The following is an 18,891-nucleotide window of genomic DNA, read 5'->3' on the forward strand; positions in this document are numbered from 1 at the left end:
GTATTTGTTGCAGCAGATTATGTAGTGAGGATGCTGTTAATAGCAAACTTATTCTCCATCTCTATCTGCTGCTAGAAGAGCATAATCTGCAGGTCTGGACTATTCTGGCAAAACAATAAGGAAACAATCTGAAAGCTTAAGGTTGCATGACTTTTGTTCAGTTATAGCAAAAAAAATGAAAGTTTACTTTTGACTATGAAACTGAGCTCAAGAATTGCCACCATCATCACAGTTATGTTATCATTTTGCATACGTAGACTATCTTGTTTCTCTGTCTCATTAATTTATAGTTGAAGATAAAAGCAATTGTAAAATAGGTATGGGGAAATATATACATCCTTTTATGGTTTCCACAGAACATTTTTTTGTACTGTAAATAATGGTACAGAAGATGACACTAATGGGTATTTATAAGTAATTTGATCATGTAGAACAGTATTTTACTTGCTCAGGTATGCTTTTAGAAATTGCCCAGTGGTACACATGCATACAAAGTAAACACAGAGACATACAACACTTACTTTTATGCGATACATGTGTAGGCATTGCTAAGAGGTGATGGACAGCAGAGCAAGGAAGGGATCACCATTTACATACCTACTTTATAATACCCTCATATGCACTTAGGCTTTCCAATACATACACAAACATTTACAGCTGCCTTGGAAAAGGTATAAAAGTGTGCATCTATTTTCTTAAGAGTAATTTTATAAAGGTACTGAATATATGTGCCTTTACAAAACAGGTACAACATATGCATAAGTATCCTGTTATTAAATATGATTGTAGAAAGTATTCTATAACATTTTTATTCTGAATTTATGGTCAGTATTCCCATTTCTGTCACTAGCGATAAGAAAACAGTTTAACTACTTCTATAACCAAAACATTCAAACACACGCAAGATTCATTTAAACATTTCTACTTATGGCTATGTTCCTACTACAAGACTACTATACCATGTACTGGGAATCTTGGGATTTATATAGAAAAGAGAAGGACAAACCGTAAAAGCAAGAATTTAATAGACTGCAAGAATTTTGCTTGCATCATGCAGATAGTTAAGGGTATTAATAAATGAATGTCTCTTATCAATTCAATGCATACATGCAGGTAGTGCTCGAGAATATGAACAAAAGCATTAATGTAAAATGTGGCTTGATTGGTTATATGAGGGAGTCACGGTATGACAGCATGGATAGAGAAAGGACACTTACAGTTGTTCTAGAGAGGCAAGTCCCTTAAATGCTTGCCTGTCAATTGACTGGATTTCATTCTTGTACAAATAGCTGAAACAAGAAACAATCACTATTATTAGTCTACAAACACAAGCTACATATTAACATAGGTAAGTTTATGTTGACATATAAGGCTGTTTTATAACTACAGTATTAAAAAGCAAAACATTTAAACCAAATGCTAGAACAAATATAGATGTTTATTAAACTAATGATGCCTACAATATCAAAGTCCCTTAAGATTCCCAGAGGTACAGTAATCATTTAAATGATTTTTATCAAATTAAAGATGTTATGCATTAGTAGTCCACTTAAAATAAACGGCATTTTAAATATCATGGACTCACTGCAGCATAAGAAAACTGCAGTAGACAAACTACGAGCTTCCAGTGCAAGCTGAAACATAAGCCAAACCAATTTAGGAAGCAGCAATCAACAACAGCGGAGAGACCCCAACCCTAAGTAAAATAGACTGTCTTCATTTAGAATTATGCATTGAGGACCGGATTCTGTAAACGGCACCGTTATCGGTGGCTGCCTAAAAAAACAGCCACTGATAGCATGTCAATCTCGCAATGGCACTGTTTGCAGAATCGCGGTTATGTGAAAGGTAGGTGCCAGAAATGTAAGCCAGGGTTTTAAAAGCCTATATTTCTGATGCCTACCTTTCATGAGAACTGCACCTATGGAGGCGTCTTACGATGCCTAACGCCATTTCCGGCATTAATCACGTCTACAGTGGAATTAGGCATTGTTAGGTACTTCCAAAGGCATGATAATGGTGGCCTTTTTTGGAGGCACCCTTAAGCACCTCCATTTTTTAAAATTGTGTTTTAATTGGGTTTTTTTAATTGGCACAACCAATTAGTGTGTCAATTAAAACCAGGGACTATGGTTGGTGACTAACTTGCTACCCCACAAGGAACTGGAGTTGTCTACACATGAGAAACTTAAGATAGAGAAAACCTCCAAGGTATTAGGTGTCACACTGGACTCTAATCTAACTTCTAACGACCAAATTGCTTCATTAGTCAGAAAAAAATTTTTTTTGACTGAGACAACTGAAAACAATAAGACCAATCCTAAGCAAGGCCAGACTGTTCTCCTGCCATACCTGGACTATTATAACTCTCTGTACTGCAGCATTGCAGAGAAAGAAATCAGAAGACTGCAACTGCTTCAAAATACAGCAGAAAGACTAATTTTTCATTCAATATCAATTTAAGAGAGTTAGCTCACTACTGATGGAGTTACACCTGCTGCTTGTGAAAAAGAGAATACTACTACTACTATTAATTATTTCTATAGCGCTACCATTCGGCTTTCATGATTTACAAAGCCATCTACGGAGAAAACCTGAATGGACTAATAGCCGATATCAAAGTATTGCATTCCTTCTCAATTCGACAGCAACGCAACACTTGAAACGACCTTTCCCATCTCCTCAGCAGGTTTGCCAGAAGAAGACATTTGAAACTACCTTTGAATTCCTAGGACCTTATACTTGGAACAAGCTACTAGCACACTTGAGACAGCCAACCACCTACTACCACTTCAGGAAGATGTTAAAGACATATCTCTTCTCTTTCTAACTTTTGCCTCATATCTTGTTAAATGCAGCATCTGTTTTTGATCCCTCTCCTCTAAGCATCTGTAACATTCAGGAAATGTGCTGTAATTGTCTGAATCTTGACCTCTTATCATAAACCATATAGATTCCTAGTAAAAATTTGGAGGATATAAGGAAAATATGGTATGATATGGTATATGGTAGGGAGCCCTATCTGCGGCCTAACTTTGGGCACCGTTTACAAAGTCAGGCCCGATGAATGTTTTTTCTCCATAGCGGGTCCTGGTTTCTGTCTCTCTAAGCTCATGACCATATTATTTTACTTCCTTTACCATTTCACTTCCTCCTACCTTTTTCTCTCTCTACCATTCTCCAAAAGATATCCTCTCTTTTTTCTTTCGTCCATCATCCTCTTGATGGAAAACAATATTTCACTCTTTTCCTTTCAAACCTCCATACTTCAAGGAAATGTTGCAGCCTACTCAATGACACACTGTCCTCGCTTGAGTTTCAGTGCTGCTGTTATCTCATGGTTTCTTCCAGTGCACCTTTAGAATATACTCTGGTGATCCTCCTCTGCCAACATCCTGTTATTGGTGGTGTACCTCAGGTTTTTGTCTGGGACCACTTATTTTTCCATCTACACTTTTTTCCTTGGTGTTCTAATCTCCTCACACAACTTCCAGTTTCACCTCTATGCTGACTCACAGATCTCACTCTCTCTATACAGGCAATTTCTACACATGCTCAGTCCCGAGTGTCAGTTTGCCTGTCTGACATTGCTATTTGGAGCTCACGGGAGGACGGGATAGAAATATAAATAAATAAATAAATTTCTCACTGCTATCTAAAATTTAAACATAGCCACGACTGAGCTTCTGATATTTTCTCCTAAACCCAACTCTCCTCTTTTTCCATTCTCTATCCCTGTGGATAATACTCTCATCATCCCTGTCTCATCCACTCATAACCTCAGGGTAATCTTTAACTCATCTCTCTCCTTCTCTTCACAAATCCAATGGACTGTAAAAACCTGATCCTTTCTCTACAACGTCGCTAAAATCTGATTCTTCTTCTCTGAGCGCACTGTTAACATAGTAACATAACATAGTAACATAACATAGTAGATGATGGTAGATAAAGACCCGAATGGTCCATCCAGTCTGCCCAACCCTACCCACTCTTTAAATTACTGACTTAATTTAAATTTTCCTTCTTAGTTATTGCTGGGCCAGAAGAACCCTCATCACCTCTCGTTTAGACTACTGCAACCTGTTTCTCACTGGCTTTCCACTAAATCATGTCTCTCCTTCAATCTGTTTAGAATTCTCCTGCACGCCTCATATTCCGCCAATGTCGCTATGCCCACAGAACACCTCTCCTCAAGTCACTTCATTGGTTCCCTAACCATTTCTGCATACAGTTCAAACTCCTTTTATTGACCTACAAGTGTATTCACTCTGCGAGCTCCTCAGTATCTCTCCTCTCAAGTAAACTGATTAGATAACTTTGATGGGCGGTAATATAAATACCTAAAATAAAATAAAATAAATATCTCCACTCATCGGTAAGTCTCTCTATCTGTGCCCTTCTCCCCTATGGTCAACTCCAGACTCCATCCCTTCTAATTTGCTGCACCATGTACCTGGAACAAATTGCCTAACTCGGTACGTCAAGCTTCGTCTCTGGCAGTATTCAAATGCCAACACACCTACTAAGCACCTACTAAGATTCCCTCTACAATTTCCCCACCATAGCTCCTTTTGTCCAGTTTGTCTGTTGTAATTAGATTGTAAGCTCTTGTGAGCAGGGACCGTCTCTTCCATGTTTTGGTGTACAACACTGTATATTGTCACAGGGAAGACCCTATGACTCACAGCCAACATGCTGTAGAACTGGCTGCTGACAAAACAGGTGCTGTGCAAGCACATGTGCCTGGTAATAATAGACCTGTGCCCAAATCCAGACACCTACTAAGGAAATCTAAACAGCTTAGTGCCCATTTATATTTCCCTAGGCAAGGGCTAGTGTGCCTAAGCCAGCACAGGGAGATCCTGGTAGGAAAGTAAAAGGCAAACCTAAGGGGCTGGACATTAAACACACACCAACCCCAAAGCAGCAAACCAGTTTGAACAGGAGAAACCTCAGCCAATCAGGAGGCGGCTCACTCTGGATCCAAACTTTAACCATCTGAGCAAGGCAGAGTGTAAGAAGAGCAGCAGACCTGGAACAACAGCTAAGAGAAAGACCTACTGTGAAAGCTCTTCTACCTGAAGCAGAGAGGCTTGTAAGGAGCTAGACCCAGGACTGGCAAGCACCAGAAAATAAGGTAGAATTCCCTGAAGTAAATGCACAGAAAGACATTATTGAAATAGGCTCAGACAATGAAATGCTAGTTAATGCTGAGAAAGCTAAAGGACTGGGATGGTGACTACCTAGATAATGGTCTTTCTGAAACAATGATGAAAATTTAAAATGGAGAAAGTTTGAAAGGGCTTCCTGAGAGAGAGAAGTAAAAGGACTTAAAAGTTGTGTTTCCAAAGAAAAGTGTTTCAGCTGTGGTATAGAGTATGCTAACATGCAGCGACTAGTAAATGAATGCCAGAGCCAAAGAATAATTGGAGGAAATTCAGAGTGGCAAAAGAAGTAAAAGAGAGTTTACGTGCCACATACTCCAGTGAATACTGGGCTGCTCCTTTGAAATGGAAACCAGAGCCAATGATTGCTGAAGGGTGAAAGGAACGGTTTCCTTCATAAAAATCTTTAATTTTTTTTATCTTGAAGAAAGGCAGTGCACCAGAGCAAAAGACTCAAAGCTGTTTATTTTGACACTCAAGGGGTTTGAGCAGTGTTGCTGATGATATTATTTTGAACTGTGGCAAAGACAGTACTTTGAGTGCTAATAAAACACTGTTATTTGACCTAAAGAAGTGTTTTGAATTTTAACTTCCAATCCAGCTATTCCCTTCCAACTCTAAAATCTGCTTGGTTGGGACTATGTACTGGTCAAGTCAGGCTGGTCTGTCTAGGTCAGGCCTAACACTCAGTCACAGTATGCCTGGTAGCAATGTAGAAGTGAAAATAGTAATAGTAGTATTAGTAGAGAGAGTACCAACAATTTTGCAGCTTTTTGTAAATAAAGATTCCCACTCCTGATCTAGGTGCTTTTCTACTCACCATTTGTTGATGTCTCTTTTTTGCCTCAACAACTGAGTAGAGAAATCTTAACTTCTAGTTTACCTCTATGAGTAGCTGCCTTCTTTTCCCAATGCCTGTTGTACTACAGAATTGTACCTCACCACCACTACAATCGCCATTATACCAATAGTTTACATTCTCCTTTCAATTAATTAAGATTCGATTTTGTTTGATACACCATACATTCTAATGACAATCATAGGGATTACAAAATTAATAAATGAGAGGAGACATGAAGCACACAAAGACAATCACTCACCCACAGGAGGGGCCTAAGGCAACTGGGCCTATTCTGGTTGGCCCAGGTACCTCAGGCCCCACCTGTGGGCAGGGCTTGAGGCACCTGGGCCAATCAGGCCCTAAGGCCCATCATTCTGAGGATGGTGGGCCTGCCGGCCGGACAGGCTTGGGACCCATCCATCCAGCCAACGTTCTTAGGTACAGGAGGGAGGGGGGTCACAGGGATCTTGCGGATCGGTGGGTGGGGATGGTGTTCGGGGGTGGGGCCGATCGGGGGTGTGGGGGGGCCAGATGTTGAAGGGCTGCACTGGGGCAGGAAGGCCTTGGATCCCTCCTGCCCATATTTTAGTGGGGGTGGGGGGTAGGGGGGTCTCCAGAGCAGGAGGGCTTGAGCTCGGGGGGTGGGTGATGGATCGCAGCAGGAGAGATTGGCTATCTCTCCTGCCGCGATCTTTGCTGGGGGGGGGGGGGGATTCTGTAATTGGTGTTATTTTTGACAGACACTGGTTACAGAATCCAGCTTTTAGGTGAAGGACTGGCTCTTCCTTCACCTAAAAGCTCTTGTGTTGGGTGTTTGAGACTTAGGCTTTTTTTTTGTTGATTATATGTTGTAAGTGTAGACATAGTGGTGGTCTGGGCATTTAAACAGCTGAACGTAGAGGCAGGCCATTATAAAAAAAAACAAAAAAACCCTCCTTTTGGACATTTATTTTGAGAATGGACATTTCCCCTGCTTCTACTTTCAACATTTAGGGCCTTAGGCCAAAAGGGGACTTAGAAGTTTTTTTGATTAAGCCCCTCTATACAAATATAGTGATTTACTGTTATCTACATTTTATACTTTCAAAAAAAAATCTAAAAATCAGTAAAACTGTCTTTTGCTAAAACTACGCTAACTCATTTCTATTAATCGGAGCCCATCAGTAATTTTATTTTTTGGAATAGCTTCCACCATTTTGCCTACAATGGATTATTAGTCTCACTGGATGACATCAAGCCCTTGGACACAGTGGCTATTTTAATCAATAGGCTACAGATTACTAGTAACAGGTTAGCTGAGTTCAATTCTTTCAAAAACCTGAGAATTCATTAGAACATAAAACTGCCATATTGGAACAGACCAAAAGGTCTATCAAGCCCAGTATCCTGTTTCCAACAGTGGCCAACTCAGGTCCCAAGTACCTAGCAAAATCCCAAATAGTAAAAAAAGATTTTATGCTGCTTATCCTAGGAATAATCAGTGGATTTCCCCAAGCCATCTCAATAATGGCCTATGGACTTCTTTTAGGAAATTATCCAAATCTTTTTTAAACCCTGCCAAGCTAACTGATTTCACCACATTCTCCAGACATGAATTCCAGAGTTTAATTACACATTGTGGGAAGAAATATTTTTTCCAGTTTATTTTAAATCTACTACTTAGTAACTTCATTGCATGCCCCCTAGTCCTAGTATTTTTGGACAGAGTAAAACAAGTGACTCACATCCACCCTTTTCACTCCACTCAGTATTTTATAGACCTCTATCATATCACCCAGAGCCATCTCTTCTCCAAGCTGAGAAGTCCTAGCCATTTTAGTCTTTCCTCATCTAGGGACGTTGTCTCATTCCTTTTATCATTTTTGTCACCCTTTTCTCTGTACTTTTCTAATTCCACTATATCTTTTTTGAGACATGGTGACCAAAATTGCACACAGTATTTACAGTTCAGCCTTACCATAGAGCGATACTAGGGCATTATAACATTTTCATCTTTGTTTTTCATTCCTTTCCTGACAATACCTAACACTCTAATTTGCTTTCTTAGCTACCGACACACATTGAGCTGGGGGTTTCAATGTATCTTCAATGATGATACCTAGATCCTTTTCCTGGGCAGTGACTCCTAACTTGGAACCCTGCATCACATAGCTATAGTTCAATTTCCTGTTTCTCACATGCATCATTTTGCATTTGCTCACATTAAATGTCATCTGTCATTTTGATGCCCAGTCTCACAAGGTCCTGTTTTGTAATTTTCCACAATCCTCTTGCAAATTAACAACTTTGAACAACTTTGTGTCATCGGCAAATTTAATTATCTCACTAGATATTCCCATCTCTAGATCATTGATAAACATGTTAAAAAGCAGAGGTCCTAGCACAGATCCCTGTGGAACCCCACTATTTACCCTGCTCCATTGAGAATACTGACCATTTAAATTTACTCTGTTTTCTGTCTTTCAATCAGTTCTTAATCCATAATAGGACATTAACTCCTATCCCATGATCTTCTAATTTCCTCAGAAGTCTTTCATGAGATACTTTGTCAAATGCCTTTTGAAAATCCAAATATACAATATCATCCGACTCACCTTTATCCACATGTTCATTCACCCCTTCAAGTAGATTGGCCAGGTAAGATTTTCCTTGACTAAATCCATATTGGCTTTCTCTCATTAATCCATGCTTATGTATATGTTCTGTCATTTTGTTCATTAGAATAGTCTCTACCTTTTTGCCCAGCAATGACGTCGGACTCACTGGTCCAGGATCAACTCTGGACCTTTTTAAAAATCAGCTTCACATTGGCTACCCTCTAGTCTCCGGTACTTTTCTGGATGTTAAAGAAAAATTACAAATTACTAACAATAGCTCTGCTAGTTCATTTTTCAATTCTATCAGCACTTTGGGATGTACCGTATTTTTCGGTCCACAAGACACACTTTTTCCACCCCCATTATGAAAGCGGGACGGGCTCAGGCAGCAGCACAGACAGTATGCTCCTGCTGGCCCATACACCGCTGGACCACCAGGCTTAAGGTGCGCTTAAAAAGGTACTGCGGGATGGGGGGATGTTATAAAAGGAAGGGCAGGCAGGGGTGTTTTAAAAGGAAGGGATGGCTGGGACGGATCCCTCCTGTCCCAGCTTACCACTAGACCACCAGAGGTGAGGGGGGTGGTAGGTTACAGGTCAGGGAAGGGGGGATAGGGTGTAGAACCTGGAAGGGAGGGGGGATAGGGTGCAGAGCCTAGAAGGGAGGGGGGACAGGGTGCAGAGCCTAGAAGGGAGGGGGGACAGGGTGCAGAGCCTGGCAAGGAGTGTGGGGTTGGGTGCAGAGCCTGGCAGGGAGTGAGGGAGGCTGGGTGCACAATTTGGTTCAGAATGTTTTTTTCCTTGTTTTCCTCCTCTAAATCTGGGGTGCAACTTATGGTGAGGTGCATCTATGGAGCGAAAAATACGGTATACCATCCAGTCCAGGTGATTTGTTACTGTTCAATTTGTCAAAATTGACCCATTACATCGTCCAGTGTTACAGAGATTTGTTTGAATTACTCTGGTTCATCAGAACTGAATAACATTTCTGGCACAGGTAACTCACACATCCTACTTGGTGAAAACTGAAGCAAAGAATTCATTTAATCTCTCTGCTATGGCCTTGTCTTCCTCGAGAGCTCCTTTTATCCCTCAGTCATCTAGCAGTCCAACTAATTCTCTTCCCAGCTTCTTGCTTTTAATATACCTTAAAAAAAGGTTTTACTGTGTGTTTTTGCTTCCAGTGTAATCTTCTTTTCAAGGTCTCTTTTTGTCTTCCTAATTAGCACCTTACATTTGACTTGTCATTCCTTGTGCTGTTTATAATTATTTTCAGTTGGATCCTTCTTCCACTTTCTGAATGATTCTCTTTGACCTCTAATAGCTTCCTTCACCTCACTTGTTAATCATGCCAGCTGTCTTTTGGTCTTCCTTCCTCCTTTTTTAATAGTGGGGCTTCCAGGATGGTATTTTTGAATAGCATTCACGATAGATGTAAATTTTTGATCGTTGCAGCTGCAGTTTATTTTTCACCATTCTCTTCATGTTATCATAGTCTCCATTTTTTAAAGTTAAATGCTATTGTATTGGATTTCCTGTGTGAACTTATTCCAGAGATTCTTCTTGTAACTCCTCTGGAAATGTTCTTCTTCTTGTAACTCTTCTGGAAAAGTCCAGAAGTCTCTTTGTAATCGTCCTGGAAATGTCCAGATGTCTCTTTTGTAATCCGCCCAGAACTGCAAGGTTGAGGCGGAATAGAAATCAGTAATGTAATGTCATTACTTCCTGCACCAATTTATGCACTCCACTACAAATTAGGTCTAGAATTGCTTTGCCTCTTGTCAGCTTCTGAACTAGCTGATCCATAAAGCATTCTTTGATTTCATCAAGGAATTTTATCTCCCTAGCATTCTCTGATACTACATTTACCCAGTCAATATCGGGGTAATTGAAATAATTATTGTGTTACCCAGTTTGTTAGCCTCCTGGTCATATCACTACGATTTTCTCCTTTACATATGGAGTTTCTACCCATAGGGATTCCAAGATGAGTTTTGGCTCCTGTAGAATTTTCAGTCCATTCAATTCCAGGCCCTCAACATATAGCACTACACTTCCACCAATTCAATCCACCTTATCACTGCAATATAGTTTGTACTCCAGTATGACAGTGTCCCTTTGGTTATCTTCCTTCTGCCAGGTCTCAAAGATACCTATTATATATATCTTTTCATTTAGTCAACATATTCCATCTTTTCATTTATTATTGTGAGGTCTGCATAATATTAGGCAGAGGAATAACATTGTGCAGTGATGGTTCCCTGATTATCTTGGTCCTGGTACTTACCCCTGTTATGACCTTGGTGGAGGTGACTGAGCACAATAATAATTTTTTAAAAAGTTTATTTTAAAGTCTTGTTAACAACAGGTAGTTGTAATTTATAAGGCATTGAATCAATTGGGATTTATATGTGAATGCCAATTTTATTAGAATTTTCCCATAAGTTTGATTAGTCATCTTCCATATTAATGCCTTAGCACATTTTTTCATAATGTTTGGTTTTTGTAAATGTGCTTTCTCATTTTCACAGCACAGCTTGCTGGAACTACCGTATTCATATGATGAGGAGCAGTGCTCAGTTCCCAAGGAAGAAGGTTCTTTCCTTTGAAACGGAGCCCTGTCGGACTTTATTAGCATGCAGAGCGGTCTTGGGTTTTGAGTGTTTCAAGCCTGAAGATAAGTACTGCGCTATTATTATTTCTATCCAGCAGTGTTGTATGTCTATTTACACTGCTCATGCGGCGATATTTAAATTGGACGCTGACAAGTGTTACTAACGGCAGCGGCGACACAGACTAATAACTTGTTTATACACACATTATTTTTGCAGAATCACTTTGAATTACGTGGCAAGGGCTGGGAATGTTCTCATAATTTACTCTTTTGAGTTATTGAGTGACAACTCTGTGTTAGGGGTTATACGGTTTCCCCATATTGTGACAAATCTAGCTCTCCTGCTAGCTTTGTCTCAGGGTTAGATAGGAAGAGCAGTAAACCCCTATGCAGGAGAGCTGACCAGGTTGGCCCTGCCGATTATGGAAGCGCTGACTTTCCTTGTACCAACATTGAGCCAGACAGTGACTGCCAGGGAGAGTCCAGGCCAGCGACAGGTTATTCTAGCAAACCTGCTGTTAGCTCACATAAGACCTCAAGAGCCAGGGAACTACATCTCCCAGAAAGCCAGAGAACTGGCAGGAAGCTGTCAGTTAAGCAGACACAGCTATAGAGGAAGCATTTTCCTTTCCCCCTCTTCAGAGCAGGGAGGGGCAAATTGGAGCCTGTTAAAACAGGGCAGCTGAGATCCAGAGAGGGGGAGGAGCAGAGGAGCTGGGAGCGTTTTCCAGAAAGGCAGCATGACTTCCCTCACCGACTGAAGGCTGATGAGCCAGGGGAAGAGTGTGAGATGGTAGACCTTTCAGAAGAGTCTGAACCCACCATTGACCAGCAGTTTGGAAGCTGTGAACCGATGGATATTGGTTTTTCCAGTGAGCCTAGTGAGAGACTAGAAGTCATGGACACAAGCTGAAAAGGTGGGGAGTGTTTGATATTTTTTTTCTTATCTGTTGTTTTAGTGAAAGCCTGGGACTGTGTTAATTTTGGTGTGCAACAGAAATGTCTCACTTTTTAGAGCTATGTTGTGAAGATTCTGTTGTGTTTTTGCTTTAAAACTTCTTGAACAATTCACTACGGAACTTTTGGCTTACCTCCTCTCCACACAGCTGGAGACACAGCTGGAGACTAATTACTTCTGATAAGCTACTGCAGGGAATGTCAGCCATGGAGGAGCTCCATTTGGATAGATTCCTTGACTGCAGTCAGCCAGTGTCAGAATACTTCAGCTTGAACAGTTTATCTTTTGCTTATGAAAAGTTCATTGCCCTACAGCAAGACCTGTGTGTATGTTGCCTCATTGCTGAACTTACCTTGTCCCATTTAGGCTGGTGAAGAGGACTGAGCTGTAGAAATTGAAGCCCAGCCATAGTTTTGTTTTTTGTGGGGGGGTTTTCTTTTCTGATTTTGGAAATAAGTGTCATTCTGACAGTTGTGAGACCAGTGTGGCCAGGGTGGCCCTGCATTATATGTTTTGGCTTTTGCATTAATGTATTTGGAAAATATCACAACCTACTTGAGAACCTCATAGCAACCTGACTCCAGAATAAAAGTCTAATTTTATTTTTGAACCTCTTTGAGTGTGTGTGTATTCCTTGCTTGCTTGCACTGTGGACATTTTACTTGCTGTTTTACCCTAGGCTGTTGCCTAGGGTGCCTGAAGGATTCCCTAGTTGGAGGGAACGCACTGGGAATAGTATCGGTCGCTGTGCATTTCAGGAGCCCCACAGGTTGTGATAATATATGAGTTATGATAACTGAGGTCCCCCCGTTTCACAATGAATATTTAATTCTTTTATTTATTTTGATTGATTTGTCTTTCCCGATAGTGTACTGCTACTCTTGGTTTCACTAAAAGAAGGAAAGATTTTATTATCTTGACATTTTCATCTTTTCCTTTGGGTTTTATATTTTGATAAAATACTTTGGAAAAACAGCAGGAGAGGAGAGATATAAGATTTTAAATATATCCATGGCATTAATGAAGAAAAAGCAACAGAAAGGAAGCTCTGTAATGATGAGGCACAGGATAAAGGTGAAAGGGGAAGGACTTAGGATTTTTTCAAGGAAAAGGTGGGCTGTGCTTGGAATGGCCTCCAAGAGAAGGTGGTGGTAGTGACATAAAATGTATCTGAATTCAAAAAAGTTTGGGAGTAGAGAATGACACGGGGACATTTGCAACTGGTTTACTGCAGGAATGGGGACAAGACCTTTCACCACCCCACGGGAATGGGGACAAGACCATTTACCGCCCCGTGGGAGTGGTGAAAAGTCTTACTCCTGTGGTAAAAAAAATTGCACCCTTGTCAGACTCGGTATATTCTCCCCTGCTCCTCTTGCACCTGTTTTACCTTCAGGAGCCAGCCATGCCACGATGAAGACAGAAGGAACCTAAAACCAAACACTGAGAGCAATGTGATTTGAAGAATAAAATTACCAGACAACAAAAAGAAAAAAAATAAATTTATTTTATATTTAGTGATTAGAATATTTCAGATTTGAAATATGTATCCTGCTAGAGCTGGTATTTGACATAACTGGTGACTAAAAAGTCCAGGCTGTACTTCTTTAGTCTTCAGCTGGCTTAGGGTTCTCTCTCTGACCAGGGGGCAGTTGCCCTAGTTGCACTCCCCTAACATTATTCTTGCCATGTGTGACTAAAGTATTCTGTTAGCTTGATTTTTCTATGTAGCATTCTGTAGTAATTTGGTTTGTTTAGTTTTCACAATAGTGAAGGGGATATTTGTGAAAGGGAGGGGAGATGGGTTTTGTTGAACCTTGCTTTAGAATATTTTAAGTTCTTGTAAACCGTGCCGAGCTCCACATCCGTGGAGATGATGTGGTATATAAACTTAAGGTTTAGTTTAGTTTACGCCGCGAAGGTAAGGGGGAGGGAGGGAGATTCTCAGGCCGCTGAAGGGCGGTGAGGTGGTGAGGGAAGGGTGGATGCTGCGGGGATGGGGTGTTGAAGGGGACAGCAGGTTCGGGGACGGGGCGGTGAAGGGGACGGCGGGGATGGGGCGATGATGGGGACAGATTTTTTTCCCCGTGTAATTCTCTCCATGGGATATCTAAGGGAGAAGAAGGAATAGGAGATGGTATGGAATTACATATTGAATAGTAGATAGAAACTTAGAAACATCATGGCAGATTAAGGCCAAATGGCCCATCTAGTCTGTCCATCCACAGTAATCATTATCTCTTCCTCTCGGTAAGAGATCCCACATGCCTATCCTATGATTTATTGAATTCAAACAGTCCCTTGTCTCCACTACTTCTTCCAGGAGACTGTTCCACACATCTACCACCCATTCTGTAAGACTCCAGAGTAATCTAAGGAAATAATGTTTGTCACCTCTTAACTTCATCCTATGCCCTCTAATTCCAGAGCTTCCTTTCAAATGAAAAAGACTCCATTCATGCACATTTATGCCACATAGGTATTTAAACATCTCTATCCTATCTCCCCTTTCCACTAAACTATACATATTGAGATCTTTAAGTATATCCCCATACACCTTATGACGAAAACCACGCACCATTTTAGTAGCCTTCCTCTGGGACTGACTCCATCCATTTTATATCTTTTTTGAAGGAGCAGTCTCCAGAATTGTACACAATATTCTAAATGAAGTCTCACCAGAGTGTTATATAGGGGCATCAATACCTCCCTTTTTCCTACTGGCCATACCCATTCCTAGCATCCTTCTAGCTTTTGTCGTCGTCTTTTGAACCTGTTTGGCCACCTTAAGATTATCACATATAATCACACCCAAGTCACATTCTTCTGTCATGCGCATAATTTCTTCACCCTCTAAACGGTACCGTTCCTTTGGGTTTTTGCAACCCAAATGCATGACCTTGCATTTTTTAGTATTAAATTTTAGCTGTCAAATTTCAGACCATTCTTCAAGCTTCGCTAGGCCTTCATGTTATTCACATCATCCGGGGTGACTACTCTATTGCAGATTTTAATATCATCCACAAAGAGGCAAATCTTACCTGACAGCCCTTTAGCAATATTGTTGCAACAGGCCCAAGAACAGAACCTTGAGGCACAACACTGGTAGCATCCCTTTCCTTACAGCAATCTCTATAACAACTATCCTATGTCATTTTCTACTCTACCAATGTTTTACCCAGCCCATCACTTTGTGAACCATCCCGAGGGCACTCAGTTTATTTATTAAATGTCTGTGTGGAACACTGTCAAAGGCTTTGCTAAAATCTAAATACACCACATCTAGCGCACTCCCTCTGCCAAATTCTTGGGTCACCCAGTCAAAGAAATTGATTAGATTTGTCTGATGAAACCTACCTCTAGTGAATCCATGTTGCCTCTGGTCCTATAATCCACTGGATTTCACAAACTTCACCATTCTCGCTTTTAAAATTGTTTCCATTAATTTGCTTACCACAGAAGTCAGACTTACTGGTCTATAATTCCCTACTTCTTCCTTACTTCTACTTTTGTGGAGAGGGATTATATCCACCTTTCTCTTGTCCTCCAGTACCACTCCCGACTCTAGAGAAGCCACCAGAACTTCCCTAAGTTTCTTCAGCACCCTCGGATGTACACCATCCAGCCCTATTGCTTTAACTACCTTTAACTTAGCTAGCTCCTCACGAGCACAACCCTCTGAAAATCAATCTACTTCTTCTAAAGTTGAGTGAATTAGGCATATATGGAGTGGTTCTTAAATGGTTTTTGGAATTCTTAAGAAATAGAACCTATGAATTAAAAAGGGAACGAAGTCCCAAAAATGGAATACCTCTTTCATTTGAAAGGAAACTCTGCAATGAGAGGGCATAGGATGAAGTTAAGAGGTGACAGGCTCCGGAGTAATCTAAGGAAATACTTTTTTACAGAAAGAGTGGCAGATGCTGTCAGCCAAGCCTTAACTTGCTGGTCTTACCAATAGTTAGGTTAATCAGAAACCATTCACAGAGATACTGGAAATTCTCCCTCTTTTCTTCAATCTCTCACATCCCACTCACCTTATTTACCATTGTTTCAAACGGTTTACTGGTACATACAATAGTTTCTATTTTTAGTATAAGATTCCAACCTATAAAAGCCTCCTCTCTGCAACACCCTCTCTCTCTCTGGAACCCGAAGCTTGGAATATCACCTCCCCCCATCCCCTCTCTCTCTTTACCTCTCTCTCTACCTATTCAGGAAGCTGTTTTTTCTCTCTCGTTCACAAGAGCACAGAAGCAGTCTCTGAATCCATTCTGTATTTGTAAAGCTTATGTCTATTTCTGTCTGTCCATTTGTAACTTAGTAAAGCTTATGTATCTTTCTAAAGATTGACTTTCTGTAATATTAAGCCTATTTCTACATTATATTCTTTATGCAATCACTTCTGGCTGTGCTTGCCATTTGATTTCACTTCCTAATGAGAATCTTCTACGAAGGTATTGAACCCGGGACCTGGCAGATTGTAAGGCCGCTTCAACATTATCCCTCCAAAACCTTACATTTGGGGGGGGGGCAAACCTTACAGATGCATGGAACAGTTTCCCGGAAGAGGTGGTGGAGACAGAGACTGTGTCTGAATTCAAGAGGGCCTGAAATAGGCACGTGGGATCTCTAAGAGAGAAAAAGGGATAATGGTTACTGTGGATGGGCAGACTAGATGGGCCATTTGGACTTTAGTCTGTTATTGAGAAAGCCATGGGCCTTTAGTCTGCTATTCTGAAAGACATGGGGGAAGTCACCGCTTGCTACTCCTTGGGTTTTGGCCAGACACTAGTGACCTGGATTGGTCACTGTGAGAAAGGGCTGCTGGGCTTGATGAACCATTGGTCTGACCCAGTAAGGCTATTCTTATGTTCTTATCATGTTTCTATGTTTCTAAGTGCCACAAGGTGCTCCATAATCTTCTTCCATGTTCAACATCTACTTAACAGAAAAAAAGATTCTCGTCTCCTCAAATCTACACATTTTTATATAAATATGTTCTTAACTTATAATCGATAAATTTAATAAGTTAAGAACATAAGAACTGCCATCTCCGGATCAGACCTTTGGTCCATCAAGTCCGGCGATCCGCACATGCGGCGGCCCAGCCAGATGTGCACCTGGCGTAATTTTAGTCACCCATATCCCTCAATGCCTCTCGTAAGGAGATGTGCATCTAGTTTGCTTTTAAATCCTAGAATGGTGGGTTCCACAATAACCTCCTCTGGGAGAGCATTCCAGGTGTCCACCACTCGTTGCGTGAAGCAAAACTTCCTGATATTTGTCCTGGACTTGTCCCCCCTTAGCTACAGTCCATGTCCTCTTGTCCGTGTCACATTGGACACTGTAAATAATTTTTTTTCCTGCTCTATTATGTTGATTCCTTTTAGTATTTTGAAAGTCTCGATCATATCCCCTCACAGTCTCCTTTTCTCAAGGGAGAACAATCCCAGTCTCTTAAGTTGTTCCTCGTATTCCAAGTTCTCCATACCTTTTATTATATTTGTTGCTCGTCTCTGCACCCTCTCCAGCAGTTTTATATCCTTCTTTAGGTTGGGAGACCAAAGTTGGACACTGTATTCCAAGTGTGGTCTGACCATTGCTCTATAATGCGGCATTATAACTTTCTCTGATCTACTCATGATTCCTTTCTTTATCATTCCTAACATTCTATTTGCTTTCTTTGCCGCTGCTGCGCATTGTGCCGACGGTTTCAGGGTCCTATCTATCAGTACACCCAGGTCCTTTTCTTGTTCGCTCTTACCCAGAGTTGCACAAAGTGCTCTGGTTTGGTGACTATAAGTCACTACCTTGGACAGATCTGGCGTTGACTACAGGAGATATCCTTAAGATTGAAAACTTTAAAAATATAAGATATTACTCTAGATTTTTATTTTATATTTGGAGATCAGATTGACTACTTAGTTAAAAAAATATTATTTAGACTGAGACAACTAAGAACAATTTAGGTCCCTCCTAAACCAAAATAATTTCAGAACGGTTACACAAGCCATCTTACTCCCATACCTAGACTATTGTAACTCTTTGTACTATGGCATCACAGAGAAAAAATATCAGAGATTGCAACTATTCCAGAGTACTGAGGTTGAACTAATTTTTGGTGTAGGCAAATTTGAGAAGTCTAGCCTTCTATTGGGAGAGCTGCACTGGCTTCCAAGTATAAAAGTGTTAATTTCAAGATCACTTGCATGACCTACAAAGCTATTTATAGAGATAACTCTAATGGCCTAGTATTGGGCATCAAGGTTCCCTGTTCCTTCCATAATTCAAAACAGACAATAACTCAAACTGAACTTTCTCCTCCTCCCCCCCCCCCAAGTTCAACAGAAAAAAACCCCCAAAACTATTCAAATCTACCTTTAAATTCCAGAGTCCCAAAGTCTGGAATAGCCTACCACCTATGTCAGGCCCTTTCATACTACAACTTCAGAAAAATGTTAAAAACCTCTCTCTTTTCCATGTAACTGTCTGAACCTTATTGTAATTGTAATGATTGTTCCCAAATTTCATTGTTAACTACAACAAATCCTTGTTGACAATGGTGGGGTATAAAAAAACTATATGGTATAGTGTGGTCTAATCTCTGCCTTCATTTTTCTGTTTTTATATAAGTTGACAAGATATAACAGTCAATTGTGTAAAACATGATGTTCAAACATTATATTAATAAATAGCAGTAATAATAATATTTTA

At 40.6% G+C, this 18,891-nt stretch overlaps 1 protein-coding gene across 2 annotated transcripts in view; it reads right to left on the reverse strand.

The window, feature by feature from the left end:
- PXDN (peroxidasin) overlaps positions 1 to 18,891 on the reverse strand; it is a 419,029-nt gene that overhangs the window by 238,905 nt on the left and 161,233 nt on the right. Inside the window, exon 4 of one of the 2 annotated variants that reach the window (XM_033936816.1) lies at positions 1,218 to 1,289. The exons of the other annotated variant lie outside the window; for it this stretch is intronic. Coding sequence (XP_033792707.1) covers positions 1,218 to 1,289 — 72 coding nt within the window. The remainder of the gene's footprint in view (positions 1 to 1,217; positions 1,290 to 18,891) is intronic. 2 annotated transcript variants of the gene reach the window in all.

This window comes from Geotrypetes seraphini, chromosome 3 (assembly GCF_902459505.1).
Source record: "Geotrypetes seraphini chromosome 3, aGeoSer1.1, whole genome shotgun sequence".
Classification (NCBI taxonomy): Eukaryota; Metazoa; Chordata; class Amphibia; order Gymnophiona; family Dermophiidae; genus Geotrypetes; species Geotrypetes seraphini.